The sequence below is a fragment of the Daldinia decipiens genome (assembly GCF_022478715.1).
Source record: "Daldinia decipiens strain CBS 113046 unplaced genomic scaffold F4813scaffold_33, whole genome shotgun sequence".
Classification (NCBI taxonomy): domain Eukaryota; kingdom Fungi; phylum Ascomycota; class Sordariomycetes; order Xylariales; family Hypoxylaceae; genus Daldinia; species Daldinia decipiens.
This window is the reverse complement of record NW_026054576.1, coordinates 68,640-91,228: the sequence shown is the minus strand read 5'-3', so window position 1 is coordinate 91,228 and position 22,589 is coordinate 68,640. Positions and strand designations below refer to the sequence as shown.

Sequence of the window (22,589 nt, the reverse complement as noted above, 5' to 3'; positions counted from 1 at the left end):
TGACTATGTGTTTAGCTGGATCGCCGCCTACACGTAACATTTCAGATATATGAAGTATAGTTATAAGTTGGAGAAACTGAAATTTAATAATATAACGAATGATGAGTATTACCTCCTCTCCCTTTCCTCTTCAACTCCAAATGAATCTCCAAGGCTCGCTTACCCAAGGTCCTTCGTTTGGATACGCTCCAAATTATTGACTGCATATATGTGCATATAACGTGTTGACTAACACTGTATATGTAAGCCAATGTAAGACAGTGTAAGACTACCTAAGCAGGCTGTCCGGTTTCATGTGGCTCGGCCCAATACCGGTTGAGCCACTGGACTTTTTCTTTCTATTTCTTCTTTCCCCTTCCCATCGACAATCTTGACCGCTGCTTGTTGACATTCCGCTCTGCCCGGTTGTATAATTCGTACCTCTGTCTTACACTTACTGTTTAAAAATTTGTAGATAGTCAAGACTCCCAATTTGCTGCTGCTGCTTAAAACTTTCTACTAGACCATCACGTCCTCTCTCTTTCAAGAAAATTCATCGTCGTCATCATCACCATCCTCTTTCATATCCGTCTTGTGGATATACAAACTGTCCGATTAAAATGATAGGGAATATCCATCAGCCTAGAGCACATAGGCCCCCTTCAGTTGTTTGTAGGCGAATAGGTGAATAGGGGCGAAAGGAGTGAGAATAATTAAACTTGTAGGAATCCATTAGTATTCCTTTCCTGTCGTCTGTTTGCGCCCCGTCTCCTAGGGAAAAGGGAAAAAGAGAAACGCCCTCCCATGTCTATATGCACTTCGTCGTGCTTCTATATGGTATATCCAACCCTCAAGTCTAAACCGTCTCCACTCCCTGTCTACGAACTTCCATAGGTGTTTGCATGCATGTTCGTGGTAATTTTTGCCGCGAACTGTCGTTTACTTCATTTGCCGACATTGAACCCATACTCGGTGTCCGAGACATCTCTGATGCTGTCCTTTTTAAAGAGGGTAGAGGCGGTACAATCTCCCCTGCCGACCTTCCATCTTCCACCTCGCCGTTGAAATCCTCGAAGTTGTCGTTCGGGTCAAGTAGCGGATCGTAGGCCCAGCATTCCTCAAGACCATCTAAATAGCACGGCGATCGCCTCAGGAAATGCCACGAGAAGGTATCTGACTGCATTGCAATATACATGGATTCCACCTTACCATTTGGCAAGCAAACGGCGCAATATTTGCGTAGAAAATCGAGATCATAGCTCCCGCCGATTAAATCTGGGTCTAGGGGCTTGAGCATCGGAAGTCCCTGCAATGTTGCGGCGTCACAGAGCCGGGCCTGCAGCGGAACCCACTCTCTACCTCGGAGGAGTCTTCCAAACGCCTTGGACACGGCTTTAGCGAAGGACTCGCCATCTGTCCCTCCGACTGCGATCATTTGGTGAAGCCCACGAGATAGACACCGCTTGTACGCATTTGTGTCCTTCTCGAAAGGAAATGGCTGTGAGGCTGTCGGGAGAAGCGATATGTGCACGGTCCAGGATCCTGTCACCTCTACTGGGCTATCGGCAGATCCGCGGCGAGAGCCCGAGACCGAAGTTGAGGTGGATCGTGCTGGGTCACGGTTATCCAATGGGCGGGACCGGCGTGCTACTTTGAAATTCACCGAGTCTTCCGAGCCTGATGTAGATCTTCGTCGACGCCTACGGAATGGAATTCGTTGGCAGTCCTGTTCCTCTAATGCATATACGCGGTCTTCAAGAATCATGGATGCTTCATCAAACTCCATCAGCCTGTCGCCTAAGCCATGTAGAGTATCATCATGGCCGTCCAACCGTTCGTCAAACATAAGGAGACGATCTTCGTATCCTGTTTGCCGCCTTTCAAGCTGGGTGACTGACTGCCACATACGGTCAACGTTTTTATAGCAGCCTTTCATCTCTTGACTGGTCTCATCTCTATTCTTCTCGACCTGTTCCTCCAAGTCCCCTAGGCGCCGAACCACGCTACCTAACGCACCGCCAAGCCCTTCATCGTTCTCTCGGTCAAGCTGGTCCTCGAGTAATTTGATACGCCGGCGAAGTATGTCAACTTCATTTTTATTTTGGGGCGGTTCGGCAGACTGGATGTGGTAACACGAGAGGTGACCACAGTCGCAGGTGACGCCTGGGAGAGTCCGGTTGATAGTGAAGCCAACACAGGCACAACGCTGCCCCTTGATCTCCGGGTTCAGTAGAATGTACCGGCACTGTCCGCTGGGAAGTCTATTCTCATCGATAAGTTGATTAGAAGCCACAGGTTGCACCCGCGGTGCTTGTGAAGAGGGTTCAGACATGGTCCTTTATTTCAGCTACAAAGCAGCAAATCCAATCCTGGGCCGGAGGACGCCTTCAAAATACGAGGCCTCGTCTTGAGGCCACTCAAGCACGGGTAACCAGCGTTATGTCGTGCACGAACGAAAGAGCACACACCCCGAGGTTAGTTAATGTTACCGGACGCAACACGCGAAGTACAGGAGCGAGACGGCGGGGTTTACTTGGTCCATGGAACGACTTGAAATACCCATACACCAGATTCCCGGCGGGGAGGAATGGGTTTGCTCACGATCGTGGGAAGTCCGTGTTTTTGCTTTCCTGAATCGGAAGATAATGGGGTGTTGAGAAGAGAAGTAGGAGGAATCCTAAGGGGATATAATAAGGATATGACTTGGTGGTATGCTGATGAATGAGACCGGGTCCCACAGTCCGTTATCAAACTACCCACGGCGCTCGAGGCCAGGAGCCGGCCAGTAACCAGTTGAGGCCGATGTAGGTATGTTCCTAGGGTGTAACGAAAAGACGCCGCAGCAAAACACAGACGTATTGGCTGACGGCAGATAACAAGTACAAGATATGTATTTGATCACCAGGGAAGATGATGTGCCTCATGGATAAAAAGAAGTTGACGCAAGAAAGAGACAGAAAGAGTACTTTTGGGGACGAGTGTACAAAATGCGTGGACGGATGTGTTCGAGTGGGATCCGCTGCAGATAAACCGATAGGCTAGAAGGGGTCCGAGTTATCAGATACCGCGCAAGGATTGCGAGGACCCGGCACAGTTCGGATCGCCAGTCCTGATTCTTTTTTTCCACCACTTGTTATAATGATAATTATTGCTAGTATATCAGATGGACGAGGGATGGGGGATGGGGGTAGTGGCCCAACCGCGGGCAGTTGCTATTAGGAGTTTGACATGAATACAGAATTGCTCATGATGATCAGGTCTTTGCCAACTTGCGAAGTTTTGAGTAGGCCCGAATCGGAAGATGCAAGTAGCGTATTGAGTATTTTGTGGGAAAAGATCTGGGGGAGTCTATGTAATAGACTAGTAGTAGGCTAGGAGAGAGTCTGGGATAATGTGGGTAGAGTAACTACCTAAGGTTAGGGAGGGACGAGAGAAGAGAACGAGGGATTGGAAGGAGGGGAGGAGAATGCATTGCTCTATTGCGACCGGGAAGGCGACACCACATCCTAGGTAGGTACAATGGCCTACCCGCCTACCGCCTACCTTTCCAACCTGTATAGGGTAGGTGTATGTAAGTATACTAACCTACTGCGTAGGTACCTATGTAGTTCTTAGGTACGGCCCGGCGATGTTGTGAGATTTGACATGTGCAGCGAAAGAAGGGGGGGGGGTTCCGCCTTAGGGACAACATTCAAATATAAAATATAAAATGGCCCGTAGTTCCTTACTGCAACTTCAATCAATTGTTAGAGATTTTTCTGATTATCATCCCTGCTACCCAAGTTCGTTGGTGCTTCAGCGTTTTACTGCAGATGGAAGGGTGGAAGAGGAAGCATGTAAAAGCCACAATGCCACATGGATTTGCCGCAGGGCCTTGTTTAGGTTTAGAGAGAGAACGGGGCCAGTGGAGACTACCTATCTCTTGTGACATCTCGTGTGTGGGGGTTCCTTCTCTAGGCCGATAAGGAGAAGACGGGAGGGTGAGAACGTCTTGGGTATCGGCTATTGGTCCGGTTGTTCCCACTGTTCCCACCGTTCCTACTCGGTGTTGTCCCCCCACACTATTTTTGTCTATGCCATATACTTATATACATACATACTACATACATAGGTAGGTAGGAGTTAGTAGTAGGTGGTACCATAGTATATCCAAATGCAACCGCAACCCATGTCTACAACGTCTTGATGCTGTCTTACTAGTGTATAATACGTATAAGTGGCCTCGGCCGTCACAGGCCAGCTTATACTTTAGGTATAGTGCTTTATCTAACAGGTATATACATAAATGAGAAGTGATGAAACTGACCGGTGAGTACGTAATCAAGCTAGTCCTCCTACCGACTTATAATACAGGTCTTTTATACCCTTCATTGCGGATATACACCATGTGCGCACATGTTATCATTTTAGATTACCACGTAGACTATCATGTAAGGGTTTTATTCTCACTTTAGGTCGATCTACAGATTGAAATGCCTATGTATGGGTGTAGGCGTGTAGATACAAAAGGACCGGTCCAATACAGAATGCCCCGTTCGCCCAGTCTTGTGTTGCTTGCGTTTATGGCGTGCATCAGATGCATCAAATCTGCGCAACAGGCGGACGCAACGACCAAAACTGGCGGGTATCTTACCCAAGCGACCGTCACCCTGCGAGCCTCGAAGTAAGAGGGTGAGCGAGATTCGGGAGATATACCAAGACCGCAATAAACTGCAATAATGCGATACTACAAGACGATGTCAGCAAGTAGCAAGTAGCAAGTAGCAAGTAGCAAGCAACAAAATATTAAAGGTCAGTTGCAATTGTCAACGTCGAGGCCCACGTTGTACAAGTGGTAATACATACATTACGTGCTTGGGATGATTAGACGAGGGTTATAAGTGGTCATGATTGGATAATAATTGTATTATGAGAATGTACCTAAGACTTCGTACCTGTTACTATCGGAGCCCCACAAAGCCATGGAATCCCGGTATGTACAATGGGGGATGATGGGATGGTGCAATAAATAGACTAATCCGTCGAATCTGTTGCGTAATAATGCCTCAATCCGTGGATTGTATGCGGGCGGTAGATCAAGATTAAAATTAGAATACGGTACTTGGGCCATAAATCTTTATAGACCGAACAAGTAAGTAGACATGATACGTGAGTGCTATACTATACCTATACGGTACCTATCATAGTAGGCCATATCAAAAAAGGGGGGTGGAAAGGGGCAAGGGGGGGGGGGGGGGGGTTTGGTTCGCAAGGTAGGCATATCATAATCGAACATACATATGAACATACATATGAACATACATATATATGTGTGTGTATGTGTGGATATTATTGCGCATAGGTATCTGGATATCTGGATATCTGGTTGCTTGGATGCATCGAGCTGTAAGCAACCTTACAATCTGCGCATACATACAACATACATACTACATACAATGATACGCGCTCCCCCCACGCCGTAGATATTCCCGCTCGACAAGGGTTGCCCTCCAGCGTTTCGTCCTTCTTGGGTATATTTATTTATCTTGCTCACCTCACCTCGAGCAGACAAAGCTCTGATACCAATAGGGCCCAATGGGGAACGAATGAAGTGTTGGACAAACTCTCAGCTCTCCTGGATACCTTTGATAAGCTACCATTTCACCTTCCAATCCCAATCCTCAAACCAGCTCGGAGTCGCGTGCCGCAGATATTTGTGAGATCTACTCCTCGGATTGCATCACTGCGGTTCCTATCTGCACGAAGGTGACAATACGATTGCGTATCCCAGTGTTCGTGCGCTACTTTTGAGTTGACAGCTCCATCTTATTGCGGTATCGTCATCAACCACTATGAGAAAAAGAGTCAATATTCGCTTAGTCGGATTTGAAAGCCTTGGGCTGCCGTCTGATACTACTACGTCACTGAGTTCGAAACAAAGCCAGTAGAACATTCGTCTCGACGGCCACTTGAAGCGATCCATAACTCATCGCCATTATCAGCATTAGAGCCAAGGCAAGCAGAGGCCTAGTAAGTCAAGTTATAACCAATTGCAAGGCAATACGTCGGCATGCATGAGCTTTAAAAAGGTGGGCGAAGATTACAAAAGGTAGAGAGAAATCATATCTATGCCTCGTTTAGGTGTGTTTCTTTGTTCTTTGAGCGAGAAGAGAGTTGCACAGCATATAGGTAGTAGGTAGGTAGGCATATTAAAGAATACATACCGTTTGTAGCGCTTATGGATGTAGGTACCTCTTATTGGGAAAAAAGGAAGTCTTGGACATTTACCAAGAAGTTGGAAGAGGCCTTGGCTGCTTGGTTTGAAGGCTGGACGTTTCGATAAGTGACTTCTTGATAAGATAAGATGAATACCCTAGCGCGTACATACATGTAGTACCTACATATATTTTCCATCCCACAAATTATAGTTGAGGCCATGTAAGCTAGGAGAAAGTGGGTACATGAAAGTAGGAAGCTACCCAAGTACTCGTTCACCAAATTTAACCTATAGAGTACAAGTAAGAGTACAAGTAAGAGTACAAGTACCTGTATCTGAGATAGACGCTTGACGTACCCGCGTTTGAACCCCACCACCTCCAGCTGTCCGGACTTCAACATATCCAACTACATGCCACTTACATTGTACGTATACCGCAACGTATATCGCTGCGCATAGGTAACAATAGGTAATTATCAATGACTACACACCATTGTAGCTCTTAGATTATAGTTTGCGACCTTATAATCTGGAGGCTAGCTACGGCAGATTCTTCTTTGGCCATGGCGAGTGCCGCTGCTAACCTCACTTCACTCTTGCGAGCCTCGACCATCCAAGACCACGATGAAATTCTGAAAGCCGCCAATGCAGCTATCAAAGCCTCCAAAAAAGATACCGAAGCCCAGAAGACCCGTGTTATCGCCCTCTTAAAGCTAGATCGCTTCGACGATGCTCTCCGAGCCATAACCGAAGGCGGGGACGAATTAGAGAAGGAATGTGTTTTTGAGAAGTCGTACGCTCTCTATAAATCTGGTCAGCTTGACGATGCCGCAAAAACGCTTGAAACAACTCCTGCACCCTCCAAGTCCTCTCGTCCTTTCCGCCACCTCGCTGCTCAGATCGCCTATCGCGCCGAGAAATTCCCCGATGCCGCCGATGCCTACCACCATCTATTAACGGGACCAGGAGGTCTAGCCGGTGAAGAAAACGACTTGAATATTAATCTTCTCGCTACAAATGCCCAGCTTGAGTGGAATGGACTTGGTCATCTATTAAGAGAGCAAGAGAGACAACCCTCGCGTGACCATCTCGAAGCTTTTGAAACTGCGTATAATGCTGCGTGTACTTGTATCGCAAGGGGCGATTTCAACCGCGCATCCGTTTTTCTTAAGCGGGCGCAGGATCTATGCGAAGCGAGCGAAGATCTATCTGCGGACGAGAAGAAGGCCGAGCTGCTACCTATTATGGTACAGCATGCCTACGTTCTCGCGAGACTAGGTAAAGAAGCAGAGGCAGCGGCTTTGTATAAATCTATCGTTCTATCCGAGTGAGTAAAGCTATTTACGCTATCTCGCGTCTATGTTCTGACTTCTGGTAGGATCCCGGAAGCGCCAACAAGGGCGGTTGCACAGAACAACGAGATCGCCATCGGCGCTGCAGGAAGAAATCCTTTCCTTACACAACGCCTCTTCCAATCGGCTACAAAGCTGTCTGGTAATGATAAGCTCTTTGCCTACCAGACATCTATATTGAAACAAAATCAATATGCCATAGATTTGCAGGCACAGAAGTTCGAAGGTATCGAGTCTTCTACCTCGAAAACAATCCTACAGAGCCCATCCCCTACAAGCTCTGTAGAAATCGCAAGCCTCGGAGTCATCAACGCAGCAGCGCATACCCGCCTACAGACCGGTGTAGAATCTCTCAAGCAGATCCTGCCCCTCCTCGAGAAACGTCCGACTGATATTGGGCTTCTATTAACTATCATCCAACTATACGTGCAATTAAAAAAACCCGGGCCAGCATTAACCCTCCTGGAAGCCTTCCTTAAGCGCCTGGAAACAGCGTCGGTTCCTAACTCCGAGGACGTGCGTTTTGCACCCGGTCTTGTTGCCGTAACCGTAGCGTTGTATCGATTACAAGGGCGACAGAACTCTATCCGCACAGAACTAGCAAGAGCATCCACACACTGGCGCTCAAAATCAAAAGATTCTGCCTCATCTCTCCTTCGCGAAGCTGGCATCGAGCTCCTCAAGTCTTCTAGCCGTGAGGACATCGCCTTAGCAGGCGAATCCTTCGAAGCCCTAGTCGCCCAGTCAGACAAGGACGCGATCGCGGTCGCAGGCCTGGTAGCCTCCTTCGCAAACGAGGACTTCGCTAAGATAGAGAGGTACCTACCAAGCCTGACGCCAATCGAGCGTCTCACGGCCGGTGTCACCGACGTTCAAGCCCTTGTGGCCTCGGGCGTAGCCTCGATCCAGACACCTGCAGCCCCCACAAGTAAGAAGCGCCCCGCAGACCACGAGCCAGAGAAGCCAGCCGCCAAACGCCGGCGCAAGAAGCGGCTGCCCAAGAACTACGAGGAAGGCAAACTGCCTGATCCAGAAAGGTGGCTACCTCTACGCGACCGCAGCACCTACAGACCCAAGGGCAAGAAGGGCCGCAAGCGGGCCCAGGAGTCCACGCAGGGCGGTGTTGTCAAGGAGGAAGAGACGCTGGAGCTAGTCGGTGGTGCGGGTGCTGTCAAGGTGGAGAAGGCGTCGGGGGCGCAGGGGGGAAAGAAGAAGAAGAAGGGAGGTAAGAAATAAGAAATAGGGGGAGGGCAGGGAGGCGTGAAGAAAAAAGATATATAGCAGCATTGAATACAGCGTATGTGTCTGTCTCGGAGAAGAGATACAATCCACTTCAATACTATGGACCCATTGATTATGGTATGGCAGTGACTGCTACATCTTTAAGCGATACATACGTACGTACATCGCCTTATTCAAACACGAGAATTGCTATATGGAAACTACCTATCCCACGACAAGGCAAAATACAATCACAATCACATAGCAAAAACCCGTATAAATCATCATTAACAAAGGGCGATTTTATAAAGGAGTGCTGCTAGAAATCCATGTATATACAGCAATTACCGTAACGCGTATACTCCGCTCCGTCTCTGACCAGGACTCTCTAGCAAAGTTAACCTGGCGTTGTGTTAAATACCGGTAGGGAGGGGGGGAGGTGGTGGTTATTTTATTTGATTCGAAGGTCCTTCATGCCCTCTCTTACTTCCGTCGAAGCACTGATGCCCTTTGTTTTTCTTCTCTACCAGTACATACAACACATGTATTAATTGTCGTTTGCCGTCTTTTTTTTTTCAAGTTCGAGAGCATATGTAACCGTTTCCTGTTTGTCCTGCTCCCTGTGTGAATCTGAATCCTCTATAAACTCCTATGCAATGGTGGCTATAAAAACCGTATCCCTCAGAACCGAAACAATACGCAACAATTGCCACGACATGATATCCATGATCCGCGACTGTCTATCAACATTATGCACCGACTGTTTGAATGACAGGACTAGGCAGCTGCTCTATATCCTGAGTTACCTCTCCGTCTTTTTCACCCGCGTCTGATGCTTTCTGGGTAGGCGAACTAGGAGGCTCGGGCGTATAAAAGCGGGCTTGTGAGATCCGACCCTCTTCAGAATTTTCGTCTTCATCATCTAAAGGTGGTAAAGGCGATCTTCGGCCATCCGAAAAGCTTACGGCTGCATCGCTATCTTCATCAGAGGGAACTGTTAAGCCTCCTGTAGCTGCGTAGCGGTGTGTTTTCGACGACGAATATTTCCGGTGCAGGTCCCGAAAAGATCGAGCGGTTGCCGTGCTGGCGCTAGCACCCGACCCCCGCCGAGCAGACCGTTCCCGAGGATTAGAGAGGACCGAATGAAAGTCATCATCCGTGTTCGTGAAGGAATCAAACTTGTGCTCGTCGCTTTGATACGACTGTTTACGTTGTTTTATACGTTCGTCGTTTGACATGTTCTGCAGCTCACTCCCAAAATTGATGACGGACGCTTTTTTACCATGTACCGTAAAGCTACCGGTGCCACGAATGAGAACATCGTTCTCTCGGACTGTTTCATCCGATATACCACCGCTCGACGCAGAATCTTTCCCTTTCCTACTGCGGTGGTGTGACAAGTGACCCGCGCCGTCCCTGAGCGTACGTTGCAGACTACGGCGCGTCTTGCTTCTGTCAAGCCCCTCCTTATCGAGTCCGGAGGCGCTCGTGCGTTTTGGTCGATCAGAGTTATCCTCGTGAACTTTACCGGAGGAAGTACGCTTGTGGCCCGATGCCCGGCCGGACTCCATCTCGAGAAGACCGGTCTGTTCAAGGATCTGCCTCTCACCCTCGTCCTCTTCCGCTTGTTCATCGATGGTATCCTTATCTTGTCCAATGGCTGGGCTTGACGCTTTGCGAGGTAGTGTAGTCGCAGCGGCTAACCTTGACGAGGAGGCAATACTTGACACAGATGTTTTTCGGAGACTGAAGTGGTCAGAACTAACGGGGGGTGCATCTTGGGAAGACTGGCCGTCGTGGAATGACGGGTCAGTGGCTGAAGTTGGAGGTGTTACGAAATTTTCTACTGCAGGCGAGTCTCCATCTACCTGATTTACAGATTCGGAAGACTGGGTCAGCGAAAGCGAAGCGGGAGACCGTAGAGTCTGTTCTGTATTGTGAGAATCAGATGGCGACTCCTTATCCGTAGGCAATGGTTTCTCGGTGGCCGGGCTAGTCTCCACCATCTCCCCCCCTAAATCGCCATTGATTTCTTTCTCCTCTTCGAGATCTAAAGCAAGGATGTCGCGGTGACATTTTAATCTCCAGATTTCCGTCCGAGACCACTTTAACTGAGCAATGATTTTCGCAGCGCCTCCCCGAACCTGATCCCGGGTTTTGTCCTGGATTGGGGCTAATATTAGTAAGTGTCTGGCATTCCTCAGCTGTGTCTCTAGGATTTTCTGTGCGTGCTCAAGTTTCCCATCGGCCTCCTCAATCTTCTGACGTATGATTTCACGACGGGCAACGAGGATGTCTCGAGCCATCTGATGGTCGATACGGCTACGGTTGATACTGACTTCTCCGCTGGGCGTCTGAATGAGCTGAGTGGCGTCAGAACTATCCAGCCTCCTGATAGCACGTCGACTTTGACCTTCGTAGTTACCGCCTATGACCCCACGCATTCGTACGCCGGACGTTCTGAATGCTGCAGCATAGTTCAACTTAGCGAGCCAATCATTTCGATCTTCCTCGTTCTGTGCGAGCAGCACCTCCTCTAGCCCGCCGTGTCTGACGTATACAAATGAATTCTTGTGCTTCTTGTAACTGGCATCCCAGAGCGCTACAGCACCATCCGTTGACATGAGAGCATCAGGCTTGAATTGTTCGAGGGGGGGGTTGAAGATGAGTGGTATCCCATCGTGCCCCAACTTAATATGTGTCTCGTACTGATGCATTAGATTTTTGACCCATGCCGTGTTGCGGAAGAAGTATAGTTGGGCACCAGTTAGAATGGCTCCCCATTCTTGCCAGGGCGAGCGCGTCTTCTTTTTCTTAGCATCTTTACGCCATAGCAATCCGACTTTGGTAACCTTAATGTCTACTATACCCGGATGGGCTTCTTGTGGATTGTTTGCCGTTTTCTCGGTCATAAAAGCGTCCGGGCGGGACCGCGCTGATACAATTTGCAGAACTCCCGTCTTGAAAAAAGTATTCTGCAGCTCTTTCAGGTTGAGGTCTTTAGCTGTGCCTGTATAACTATAATGTTCCTCGAGCGGGATCTGGTCCTTGAGAGGTGGTCGGAGGGTATCGAGCCGGCCGTCCAGGATTAACGTATAGGGGTCGATGGGGTCTTTCGACCTTCGCAACGGTTCTGTCGTGCTGTTCGGAAATGCAGCTTTCTTCTTCGACCGTATGCTACCAGCTCGATCGCCATTAATAGCTAGATCATCTTCGACATGGATAAAGGGTGTGTAGCTAATGTTGTCATAAAAGCATTCCAGTATATCATCGAAAATACCTTCGCCATGCGTGTTCTTCAAATAATCGGCCTTCTGCATCTTGTACTTGTTGTTCTTGTTGAAGACATCAGTATGTAATATAAGAAGGGAGAAAGCAATGAAATATGCCTGATCCGGGGTAGAGTATATCCCAGGATTACATTCATGGTAACGGTTAGCGAAAGCTTGTAGGCAACGATCTATTTGTTGCGTTTCCTTAGGGAGCTCGGCCTCCATAAGCAGCTTCCGAATAGCCATATCCATAGGCTCTTCAAAGAAACTAAACGTTCGCATGTAACTTCGCAGTACAGCTGCAGAAAATGAATCTGTTTCCTTAGATAGGGCGGCAGCAATGACACCGCGACTGAGCATCTCCTCTAGACGTGAGAGATACTTGGCGGGTGTATCATCTTCCCGGCGCTCAGGTAGCACGACTGGTTCCCTATTTATTTGTAACGAATTATTCTTTGAAGTACTCGAGCCTGGAGTTGCCGGGGTTAAACTCCCGTGTCGTAGGCTATCGGTATTCTGTCGCATACGACTTAGCCCTAGCAGATCACCGAAACTTTTACGGCCGGTGGAAGACGAAGTTCGTGTGGTTCCTGGACGTTGACGGTCGTCGATGAAATTCTCGCCGAGGGAACTCATTGTGGAAGACCGCCCCCGGAGACTTACGTGCATTCTCGTCGGGGAGGACTGTCCAGAGTGTCGAGAAGAAGGCCTGAACAGAGCTGTAGCAGGAGACCCCGTTTGTTTTACAGATTGGGAGGGAGAAGCTAAGGGCATTGATACATCCTGTCCTATAGACGAGCGGAATGGGTCTAGAGCAAAGGAAGGGCGAGATGAGGTCGAGGAACGCGACATAGAGGAGGCTGTACCAGATATTGCGGGAGTCTTAGATTTCTGAGGGAGGTGTGTTATAGGGAAGAGCGGCTCCGGTTGTTTGGGCTTGCGGCGAAGACGGAAGAAAGACGTGGGGTTTAACCCGGTCTGTTGCGGAGATGCAGTATGCTCGTTAAAGCTGCTTTCTGATCTAGAAGACTCGGATAACCGATTTATAGGGGGATTCAAGGCATTTTGATCGTCGGTAGTGTTGGTCTGCGACCTAGTTAATGTTCCGGACCTCGAACTCTCTTCGAAAGTTACCGTCTGTTTGCTCGACGAGGACATCGTTCGTTCGTTTATAGTTTTCCTTTTATCTTTTTTAGCAGCCAGAGGTGGGATAAATCTCGACGTAGATTCTTGGTCGCCCCTGGGAGAATCGCTAGAACGGCGCATTCGTAAAGGGATTTTCATGCGTGGTTTCTTTGGTTGCATGTCCATGTCCATGTCCATAGTCATGGTCGGCGCAGTCATGATGATGGAGGGAGCTGGAAAGGATAGCCAGGTTAGCAAATAAATCTAACATTAAGAATAAAGTATGGCATCGGGGATAAGGTTCAAAAGGTTCGAGAAATAAAATGATGCCACCTACGCTGCGGCATGGGTGGCAGCTTCTCGGCTTGCTGTTGCTGTTTTAATCGGGCCGACAGTTGGGAATCGGAGGCATTGCGAAATCTCAACATGCTGAACCTACGATGTTTCGGCGACTCATCTTGAATTGGAGGAGACTCGGGACGACTGAAGGGATCTTCGCTTTCTCTGCCGGGGAACATGGACGCGGTAGCCGACATCGCGACCGTGTCGACGGAAGATTTGCTGTCCTCGCCATTTCCAGAGGTACCATCTCCTAACCCTTCTTCATTCCCTGCGGTAGCGTCGGGGCCCAATAACACCTCTGGCTGGGATTTGCGCGAAGACTGTTTAGGGGCAGCGGACGCCGAATCGATTAGAATAGTATGTCGTCTCATATCGGTGTCACTAGCCATGACGCCTCGGCGGCGTAAGAAGGGCATTGTGATAGACGGCAGCCGACGTCTGGGCAGGAACAAGACTAAGTGTGCCGTCCAGCCTAAAACAGTGTATTAGGTATGTACACGGGTATACAGCAACAGCAGCAACAGTAGTAACGGCGATGGGTGGCTGGAATAGCCGATGATCATCACGTCAAAGAGCTGCTACGGCGAAGACCCATCGTTGTGAAGCACGTTACGAAGGTGTATAGGTATAGACGATAAATAGGCTAGGTAGATGAATAGTGCCGAGTTCCTTCACGGAGATAGAGGAATCTTGGGGGGTTATTGTCGCCGGGGTGGGAGCTGTCAGATTTGGGGATCTCTTCAACTGACTTCGCCTGTCAGCGGATCCACGAAAAGAAGTACTACGGATGGACAGCGAGTAACTTTGTCGTATGTCTATAGTTGTTGAATCGGATTGGGTTGGATTGGTACGGATTGATACGGTTAGTTAGCCATTCATTCATGTCTATGTATGAATTGTATGAATTGTATGAATGGGTTGGTTTTAGGATCTCATCGAGATCAGAGGTACGGGAGAGGTACGGGGTTTGGGCTTGGACTACCTACTCCGGGTACGTGTGTTGGTGTAAGTATGTAATATGTAAAGTCCGCTGCCAAGTTGCTATTTCTGTAGGTCGTGGAAACAATTAAAAGTTGTTAAGGACCCCTTGAACCTTCCAAGGTTCCTCCCTATCTGCCCTGTCTGCCCCCCCCCTTCCCTCCCCGCCGAGAGCCCCATGTTCCTACCTAAAAAGGCGAGGTCGGGTTAGCTACACGTGTAGTTATGCACGCTATGCCTCGCCTGCCCAATATTCCGCAAAGTACCCCCTACTTCGTATGGATACAATCTATGTAACTATGATAGACGTTCCATAAGAAAAGACCCGACAAATTGGATAGAGAGATCAACATACATACCGGTCTCCTCATTCAGATAGTATTTAACTAGGCAGTTATCATATATGATTATTATATCGCATACAGGCCTTTTTATTTTCGTTCCGCAAGACATTGACATGTTATGTACGACGGAGAATTCCATATCAGAAAAGGAAAGGTATCTGGTAAAGGTATATGTAGGATATTGTTTCTTGTTTCATAAGATATGTACCTATGTAGTGTAGAACACAAGGTGGTTACATAGGTAGGTAGGTAAGATGTAACTCGAGGCAACCCGCATAAAAAAGTAAGGTACATTGGCAGGTAGGTAGTATGTACGTATGTAGGTACAGTTTACCTGCCTTGGCTGGTTGCGTTATCCACTCCGCCCCATCCCCCACTCTTTTACATGTTGAACGGTTTACGTCGTCAAGACTAGAATCTTAGCCGTTGCCTTAAACAGAGTCTAAATCTAAGAAGGTAGTAATAATCCAACCCTTTCCCGCTCAGCCCGATTTCTAGGCTGCTGCCGAAAGGTCCAATGCTACATAACTACACACATACCAACTACACACATACCTCATACCTCATACCTCATACCTCATACCTACATACATAAGTACCTAGGTTAGTGTATTGCTTCTCTATGCTCTGCGACGCTACGCCGTCTGCTGTAAGCCATTTATCATAATGAGCGCCGAATCTCCTCTTCGCCCATCTTCTCTATTCGTCTACTTCTTGCTCTTCTTCACCATACCCCTCCCTTCCGTTGCTACAAGCCTACCTCGGGTCGCTCCGTCTCGGTTCCACGATGGGCGATCGTATTTCAGTCGCCTGCTCGACATTCCCTTCGGGTGGACCTCGAAAAAGTCTAGCAAGAATTTGAACCAGTGGTTTGTAACTCATCCGAAGCTTGTAGAAAATCTACAGAGGTATGAAAACGAGGTTGTAATACGATTCAATGTCTCGACAGGTGCAAATGAGGCAGCTTTAAGAAAGGCTGTTGATCAAATGTTACTCGATGTCTGGGACTTCACTGATAACTACACTGATATACGCATTGAAGCACGCCGTATTCGGCCGTTGATGGGTATACTGCCGTCCTCTTTACAAGATAACCATGTCGTTTTGATTCCCAACCTAGCCCGTGCTGTCGCGGCTACCTACCCGTCTAATGCCGCCGCAAACTCCGTTACTCAGTCCCTCTCGAAAGATCGAGGTATCACCCCGGCAAACGACATCCCTCTGCCTAAGAAGCAAGGTGTAGATGACGTTTTCTTTCATGATTACCAGCCGCTCTCTGTCATATATTCATGGATGAGGTTGCTTGACTCGATGTTCCGCGGCCGTGGTCTCGTTCGGATGGTCAACATTGGACGATCGTACGAGGGCCGGGATATACTAGGGTTAAGGGTCGGCACACCCCGTAGCGGCACGTCCTCGGGTGGCTCAGATACTCGCAAGGATACTATTCTTATTACAGGTGGTATTCACGCGAGGGAGTGGATATCCATAAGCACAGTAAATTACGTCGCTTGGTCCTTCATCAAGTCTGTTGACGAGGATCCGATGATAGCTAAAATTCTAGAACACTTTGACATCGTCTTCATCCCCGTATTAAATCCCGATGGATACGAGTACACGTGGGATGTCGACCGGCTATGGCGGAAGTCGAGACAACGCACCAAGATGCAGTATTGTCCCGGATTCGATTTAGATCACGCATTCGGCTACCGATGGGATAGTACCCGGCACCAGAGTGAACCGTGCTCTGAGAGTTACGGCGGCGACCAACCCTTCGAGGCCGTCGAAGCCGGTGAATTGGCGGATTGGGTCAGGAACCAGACGGACAGCGGCGTTAATTTCGCGGCTTACCTAGATCTTCACTCTTATTCTCAGCAGGTTTTATATCCGTATGCATATTCTTGCATTGTCCGTCCGCCTAATATCGAAAATTTAAGGGAGGTAGCTATGAACTTAGCTAAACACATGAGGCTCTCTAACGGAGAAGTCTACACCACCACGTCGGCCTGCGAAGGGGCCGTCGCAAACGAAAACCCAATAGAATTCACACATGATGCCCAAAGAGCCCGGGTAGAAGCCGGCGGTGGCTCTGCTATTGATTACATTTTTCATGAATTCGGAGCTCGTTACAGTTATCAGATCAAGCTACGAGACACAGGAAGCTATGGCTTCCTACTCCCTAGCGAATATATTATTCCGACTGGCGAAGAACTACACCAGGCTATGAAATTTCTTGGAGATTATTTGCTTGGTAATAACGGTCACGAGTCGTGGACCCAATCTACCAGCCCCGACCAGAATCCGTCTGAGCCCTTTGATGAGGACGAGGAAGAGATAACAGAACTTCGAAAACGGCGCCGAAGGCGGTGCGTCGATTGTACATAAATCACATAATCTATCATAATATCAAATCTTGTTTAGGTATTTAACCCCAGAACCGATGTTACAGTTGGATACTCTCAGCTCTGGATGCCTCATTTCTTTCGCTTTGCTATTTTGGTTCTGCCCCGAGCCATCCATGGTAAGAAAATCAGCTACCTTGGCTTGACCCTTAGTCCAATAACAATATTCAATCAATTAGCTAGGCAATGCATAGAACACGGGTCTATGACCTATATATTACGCGCCTTGGACATATTATTGGCAAGAATTTGATATATATTGTTCGTGTTCAACATTATGTTTCTGAAAAGCGGCTTAGTGGCACAATGGACTGAGCATAGACGTCTTGGCCTATTACTTGGTTATTTACATAGCGTGGATAAGATGTCAAGGCTTAATATTTGTTCTCCAAGGAGAAATAATGCAACTTTCTATTTTTAAAAGATCTGCTCTATTTAAGTCCCTTAACTAACCGTAAATATCTTCCTTCTTTTCCCCTTTTATCTTTCTGTACTAAGGTACCCGATCTCTAAGCCTGAGGAAGCAACTTAACACCAGCAATGACAGCCATAACCTTCAACACGGTGTCACATAGGATGCTGATGGCGAAACCCTTGGTTCTGCCCGGGGGACCGTACGAGGTGTAACCTAAAGCATACCACGTGCGTCCAGCGACCCAGCCGGCGCCAAGGGCGGCGCTCGCAGTTGGGAACCAGAGACCGGAGATGAGCAGGGCGCCGAGGAAGGGGGTTATGTTCTCGGTGAAATTGCTGTGGGCGCGCTGGGCGCAGTTGAACTTGTAGGCCTTGGGGTCCTTGGCGGCTTGCTCCTGGGTCGCGTAGGGGATCGGGTAGGCCAGGCCGCTCTCCCTGCGCGCCTTGCCCGACAGCACGAAGTGGAGGGTGTTGATAAAGAACGATGAGGCGGCGACGGTTAGGACGTAGCTAAATAGAACAACGGTGCGGTTAGTAGCGGCGCGGGAAGGATTTAGATAGGTAGGTATCTGGCGGAGCCGGACGCGGACGCGGACGTGCCAATTAAGGGACTGGGAAATGGCGTGATACGGGTTGTTGGTGGTATGTAGATACAACGTGGATATAAATAAAGGTATAAGCACTTACCCATATTCGCTTGGTACTTGGAGTGCATAGGACGCCATCGTGATGAATGTTGGCGTATGAATTTATAGATTAGATATATATAGATTAGATATATAGATCAGATATATAGATGGTGGCTTTATGTCGTCGATGATTGAATTTTTATTCCGAAGAACTTGCAACAAAAGATGATGAGGACCTTGTTTTATATAGCGTTGCATACTGGTGACGGTAGGACCTACTACCTTCCCACCCCCTTATTTATACGCAGATCCGGCCTCTCAGCTAGTCAGGTATCAAATGATGGTTATCCCGTCTATACTACCTACATACTAATGCGGACCGTACATGACTAATACGATAAGTCGACAATTAGCCCGGTTCCCGACTGAAGGTCCAGACATTATTGTTATATGCATACTAATACATACTAATACACGCAAGATACGTATACGTATACGCCTAAATGGGTACCTGGGCAGATTAAATCGTGAAGCTTCTAGGTTACGGATGTAATAGGATGCCGAGACGGCAGGACGGGAGATGCTTACACCGGCGGATGATGGTTAACGTCGAAAAGTGGCCGAGCTGGAAAACTACATGTATTTGCTAGCGAGCTTTTCCCTATTATGTAATTCCATCTTGAAACGTTTAGCGTTTCCACGTTGTACTTGATGTGGCTAGATGGATGTTTAGGTAATGTTTCTTTGGGCACTGTACTTAGATACCTAGGTACCTATGTACATATGTCATAACAACCTAAAGTACAATATATCGGATAAAACAGCTCCGGATATCCCACTTCAATGGATCCACCTCGATAAGGTTCTAAGAGGCTAGGTACCTAGGTACCTTTCTCCTGACAGCACACGGCTGCCACAATAGTCTTTGGTCTTGGTCTTTGAGAATCCGAAGCTTGTGTCGGTCTTACACTACCTGGGTAGGCATGGGAATATCGCCATAATACGGGACTGAACAACTAAGACATCTCCTAATAGCACACAGCGAATCTCTACGAAATTTATCTGCGACGTCGATTATTCGTAACCCACAGGTTCGCCTTTTTCCAAAGCTGGCTATTCTACTTCAATAGGCCCTTCCAGGGCCCGTGAAGCTTCACCATGAGTTCCTGTAAGTCGTCATACGGAATGGGGTGATCTCGAATGGTAATAGCTAGTAACTAACCTCTCTTTTTTCCCCTGCAGTGAAGCAGTTTATTCGCAATGTGCGTGCAGCTAAGACCATCGCCGACGAACGAGCTGTGATCCAAAAGGAGAGCGCCGCCATCAGGGCTAGCTTCCGCGAAGAGAGCCACGACCACAACGTGAGGTGCGCACAAGGCGACGCTAATCTCGAAACCCTCGATGCATCTGCTAACATACGGCAATCGGTAGGCGGAACAATGTGGCCAAACTTCTATACCTGTTCACTCTGGGTGAGAGAACCCATTTCGGCCAAATAGAATGCATCAAACTGCTCGCATCCCCGCGGTTTGCCGATAAGCGGCTCGGACATCTAGCTACGAGTTTATTACTAGATGAAAACCAGGAGGTGCTCACATTAGTTACAAACTCCTTGAAGAAGTATATCGCCCCCCTTAATGGCCCTGATTTCAACTCCAAGCTTCAACTCCAAGCTAACCTTGAATTCTCTATCCAGTGATCTAGGCCACTCCAACCAATATGTCGTCGGCCTTGCCCTCTGTACCCTGGGAAATATAGCTTCGATCGAGATGTCCCGAGACCTGTTCCCCGAAATTGAGACCCTAGTTTCGACTGCCAACCCTTATATTAGAAGGAAGGCAGCTCTGTGCGCTATGCGGATATGTCGAAAGGTTCCTGACTTACAAGAGCATTTCGTTGAGAAGGCGGCGCAGCTGTTATCGGATAGGAACCACGGCGTACTTCTTTGCGGGCTAACATTAGTTACGAGCATGTGCGAAGCAGAAGAGGAAGAAGGTGGCGACGAAGGAATCATTGATAAGTTCAAGCAGTTCGTCCCAGTTCTAGTCAGGACCTTGAAGGGTCTTGCTACCTCTGGCTATGCCCCTGAGCATGATGTCACTGGTATTACAGACCCCTTCCTACAAGTCAAGATCCTCCGATTACTCCGAGTTCTCGTTCGCGGTGATGCCGAGGGTACAGAACAGATCAACGACATCCTCGCCCAAGTCGCCACAAACACCGATTCGTCTAAGAACGTTGGTAACTCGATCCTGTACGAAGCTGTTCGAACAATTCTCGACATTGAGGCGGACTCGGGCCTCCGAGTTCTTGGCGTGAACATTCTCGGCAAGTTCCTTTCCAACCGTGACAACAATATTAGATACGTTGCTCTCAACACATTAATTAAAGTCGTCGCTATCGAGCCAAACGCTGTTCAACGGCATCGTAATACGATCTTAGAATGTCTACGGGATCCCGATATCAGCATTAGGAGACGCGCTCTAGACCTGAGCTTCACTCTGATCAATGAGAGTAATGTACGAGTGCTCATTCGGGAGTTGCTTGCCTTCCTCGAAGTTGCCGACAATGAGTTCAAGCCTAGCATGACAAGTCAAATTGGCATCGCAGCCGACCGGTACGCCCCTAACAAGCGGTGGCATGTCGACACTATGTTGCGGGTCCTGACTCTCGCGGGGAACTATGTCAAGGAACCCATTATGGCCTCGTTTGTTCGACTCGTGGCAACAACTCCAGAACTTCAGACGTATGCCGTTCAAAAGCTATACGCAAATCTAAAGAAAGATATCACCCAGGAAAGCTTAACCCAAGCAGGCGCATGGTGTATTGGTGAATATGGTGATTCCCTACTCAGGGGTGGTCAATACGAAGAGGAGGAGTTAGTTCAAGTGGTTAAAGAACACGAAATTATCGACCTTTTCACCACCATTCTTAACAGCAGCTACGGTACCCAAGTGTCTACCGAATACATCGTTACGGCCCTAGTCAAACTGAGTACGCGTTTTTCGGATCAGAACCAGATAGAACGCATTAAACGACTACTAGAAACTCACCAGACCAGCTTAGATGTCGAGGTACAGCAAAGAACTGTCGAGTATGGCAACCTATTTTTGTATGACGACATACGTCGTGGTGTCTTGGAGAAGATGCCGCCGCCGCAGATCAAGGAGGAGTCAAGAGTACTAGGCGAAGCCACCAAGAAGCCCAAGAAGGGAGCTAATCGCAGGTCGAAACTTATCGCCAAGCCTACGACGGATCAGGACTTGCTCGACCTGATGGGAGACAGCACCACCACACCCTTGGCCTCACCTACAAACGGAGGCCCAAGCAACACCGACTTACTTGCCGATATTCTTGGCGGCAGCACAACTTCACCCCAGGCTACCTCTCCGCCACCTCAAAGTAACACGGCATCGATCATGGATCTCTTCTCCCAAGGCTCGGCCTCCAGCCCTGCGCCTGCTAGCTCGGGCCTGGGCGACCTGGCATCGCTCGGTACTCCTCCGCCCCAACAAGCTGCTGCTGCTCCGCCACCGACCGGTATCCCATGCTATAACGCCAATGGTCTTAACATCACTCTTCAACTGCAACGTAACGCCGAGGGAGCCATACAAGTCCTGGGCCGTTTCCGGAATACTTCCGGTGGCCCGCTCTCCAACGTCGGCTTACAAGCAGCAGTACCGAAGTCGCAAAAGCTGCAGTTGATGAGCATTTCCAACTCTGACATCGCGCCCGGAACCGAAGCTACACAAATCATGCGGATCACGGGAAGTAAGGGGGTGAGTTTATATTCCAGATCATATAATTCATGTCTTCCGGTTATTCCGACGCACTAAGCTAACATTGTATGATCGATCTAGCCTCTTCGCTTGATGTTACGAATCGGCTACTCCCACCCGTCGGCGGGACAGGTCATGGATCAGGTCAAGTGGACGGAACCATCTTAGTGATGCGATATGATGCGGTAGAAGCAGGTATAATAAAAGGCGTCTTGATGATTGATTGTACTTGTACTGTCCGTTTCGAGATGAATAAATAGCTTTCGCGCTCGCGAAGATACGATGACTACATATGCAACGATGTGACGGGTTCCTTGGAACTGATAGCTAGTGTAAATAGGCGAATAATGAGTGTTTAGATGCTAGAAGGTTGAGTCTTCAATTCGGTAGCTTTGCTTTGCTGGTTGTGATATGGCAATATAACATCCGGTATCATGAATATTGCTTACCTACCTACCTACCTACCTATATATGTAAGTTTCGAGGATTTACGTACGAACATACATATACAGTATATTAACCTAGATTCTAATGATGTGATATATCAAGCAGCCCT

The 22,589-nt window shown here is 48.4% G+C and overlaps 6 protein-coding genes across 6 annotated transcripts; 3 read left to right on the top strand and 3 right to left on the bottom strand.

Moving 5' to 3' along the window:
- Positions 1-835: 835 nt before the first annotated feature.
- Positions 836-2,311, bottom strand: F4813DRAFT_382333 (uncharacterized protein; the record flags this gene model as incomplete). Its single annotated transcript, XM_049245788.1, has 1 exon — positions 836-2,311. The coding sequence occupies one exon, from the start codon at positions 2,309-2,311 to the stop codon at positions 836-838; it is 1,476 nt and encodes a 491-aa protein (XP_049096858.1).
- A 4,257-nt stretch (positions 2,312-6,568) lies between these two features.
- On the top strand, positions 6,569-9,004 carry F4813DRAFT_191396 (uncharacterized protein). Its single transcript, XM_049239426.1, has 2 exons — positions 6,569-7,502; positions 7,554-9,004. Exons 1-2 carry the CDS (start codon positions 6,739-6,741, stop codon positions 8,761-8,763), a joined length of 1,974 nt encoding a protein of 657 aa, XP_049096857.1. The 5' UTR covers positions 6,569-6,738; the 3' UTR covers positions 8,764-9,004.
- Position 9,005: 1 nt separating this feature from the next.
- Positions 9,006-14,135, bottom strand: F4813DRAFT_191406 (uncharacterized protein). The gene is made up of 2 exons (XM_049239427.1): positions 13,483-14,135; positions 9,006-13,378 (listed from the first exon to the last, which is right to left on the bottom strand). Exons 1-2 carry the CDS (start codon positions 13,901-13,903, stop codon positions 9,498-9,500), a joined length of 4,302 nt encoding a protein of 1,433 aa, XP_049096856.1. The 5' UTR covers positions 13,904-14,135; the 3' UTR covers positions 9,006-9,497.
- A 1,224-nt stretch (positions 14,136-15,359) lies between these two features.
- F4813DRAFT_368809 (uncharacterized protein) lies at positions 15,360-17,589 on the top strand. Its single transcript, XM_049244356.1, has one exon. It carries the CDS (start codon positions 15,476-15,478, stop codon positions 17,192-17,194), a length of 1,719 nt encoding a protein of 572 aa, XP_049096855.1. The 5' UTR covers positions 15,360-15,475; the 3' UTR covers positions 17,195-17,589.
- F4813DRAFT_368807 (membrane-associated proteins in eicosanoid and glutathione metabolism) lies at positions 17,590-19,041 on the bottom strand. The gene is made up of 2 exons (XM_049244355.1): positions 18,313-19,041; positions 17,590-18,135 (listed from the first exon to the last, which is right to left on the bottom strand). Exons 1-2 carry the CDS (start codon positions 18,348-18,350, stop codon positions 17,721-17,723), a joined length of 453 nt encoding a protein of 150 aa, XP_049096854.1. The 5' UTR covers positions 18,351-19,041; the 3' UTR covers positions 17,590-17,720.
- Positions 19,042-19,092: 51 nt separating this feature from the next.
- Positions 19,093-22,555, top strand: F4813DRAFT_368803 (Adaptor protein complex AP-1 gamma subunit). The gene is made up of 5 exons (XM_049244354.1): positions 19,093-19,422; positions 19,497-19,620; positions 19,686-19,874; positions 19,951-22,033; positions 22,115-22,555. The coding sequence occupies exons 1-5, from the start codon at positions 19,413-19,415 to the stop codon at positions 22,199-22,201; spliced, it is 2,493 nt and encodes an 830-aa protein (XP_049096853.1). The 5' UTR covers positions 19,093-19,412; the 3' UTR covers positions 22,202-22,555.
- The last annotated feature ends 34 nt before the right edge of the window (positions 22,556-22,589 follow it).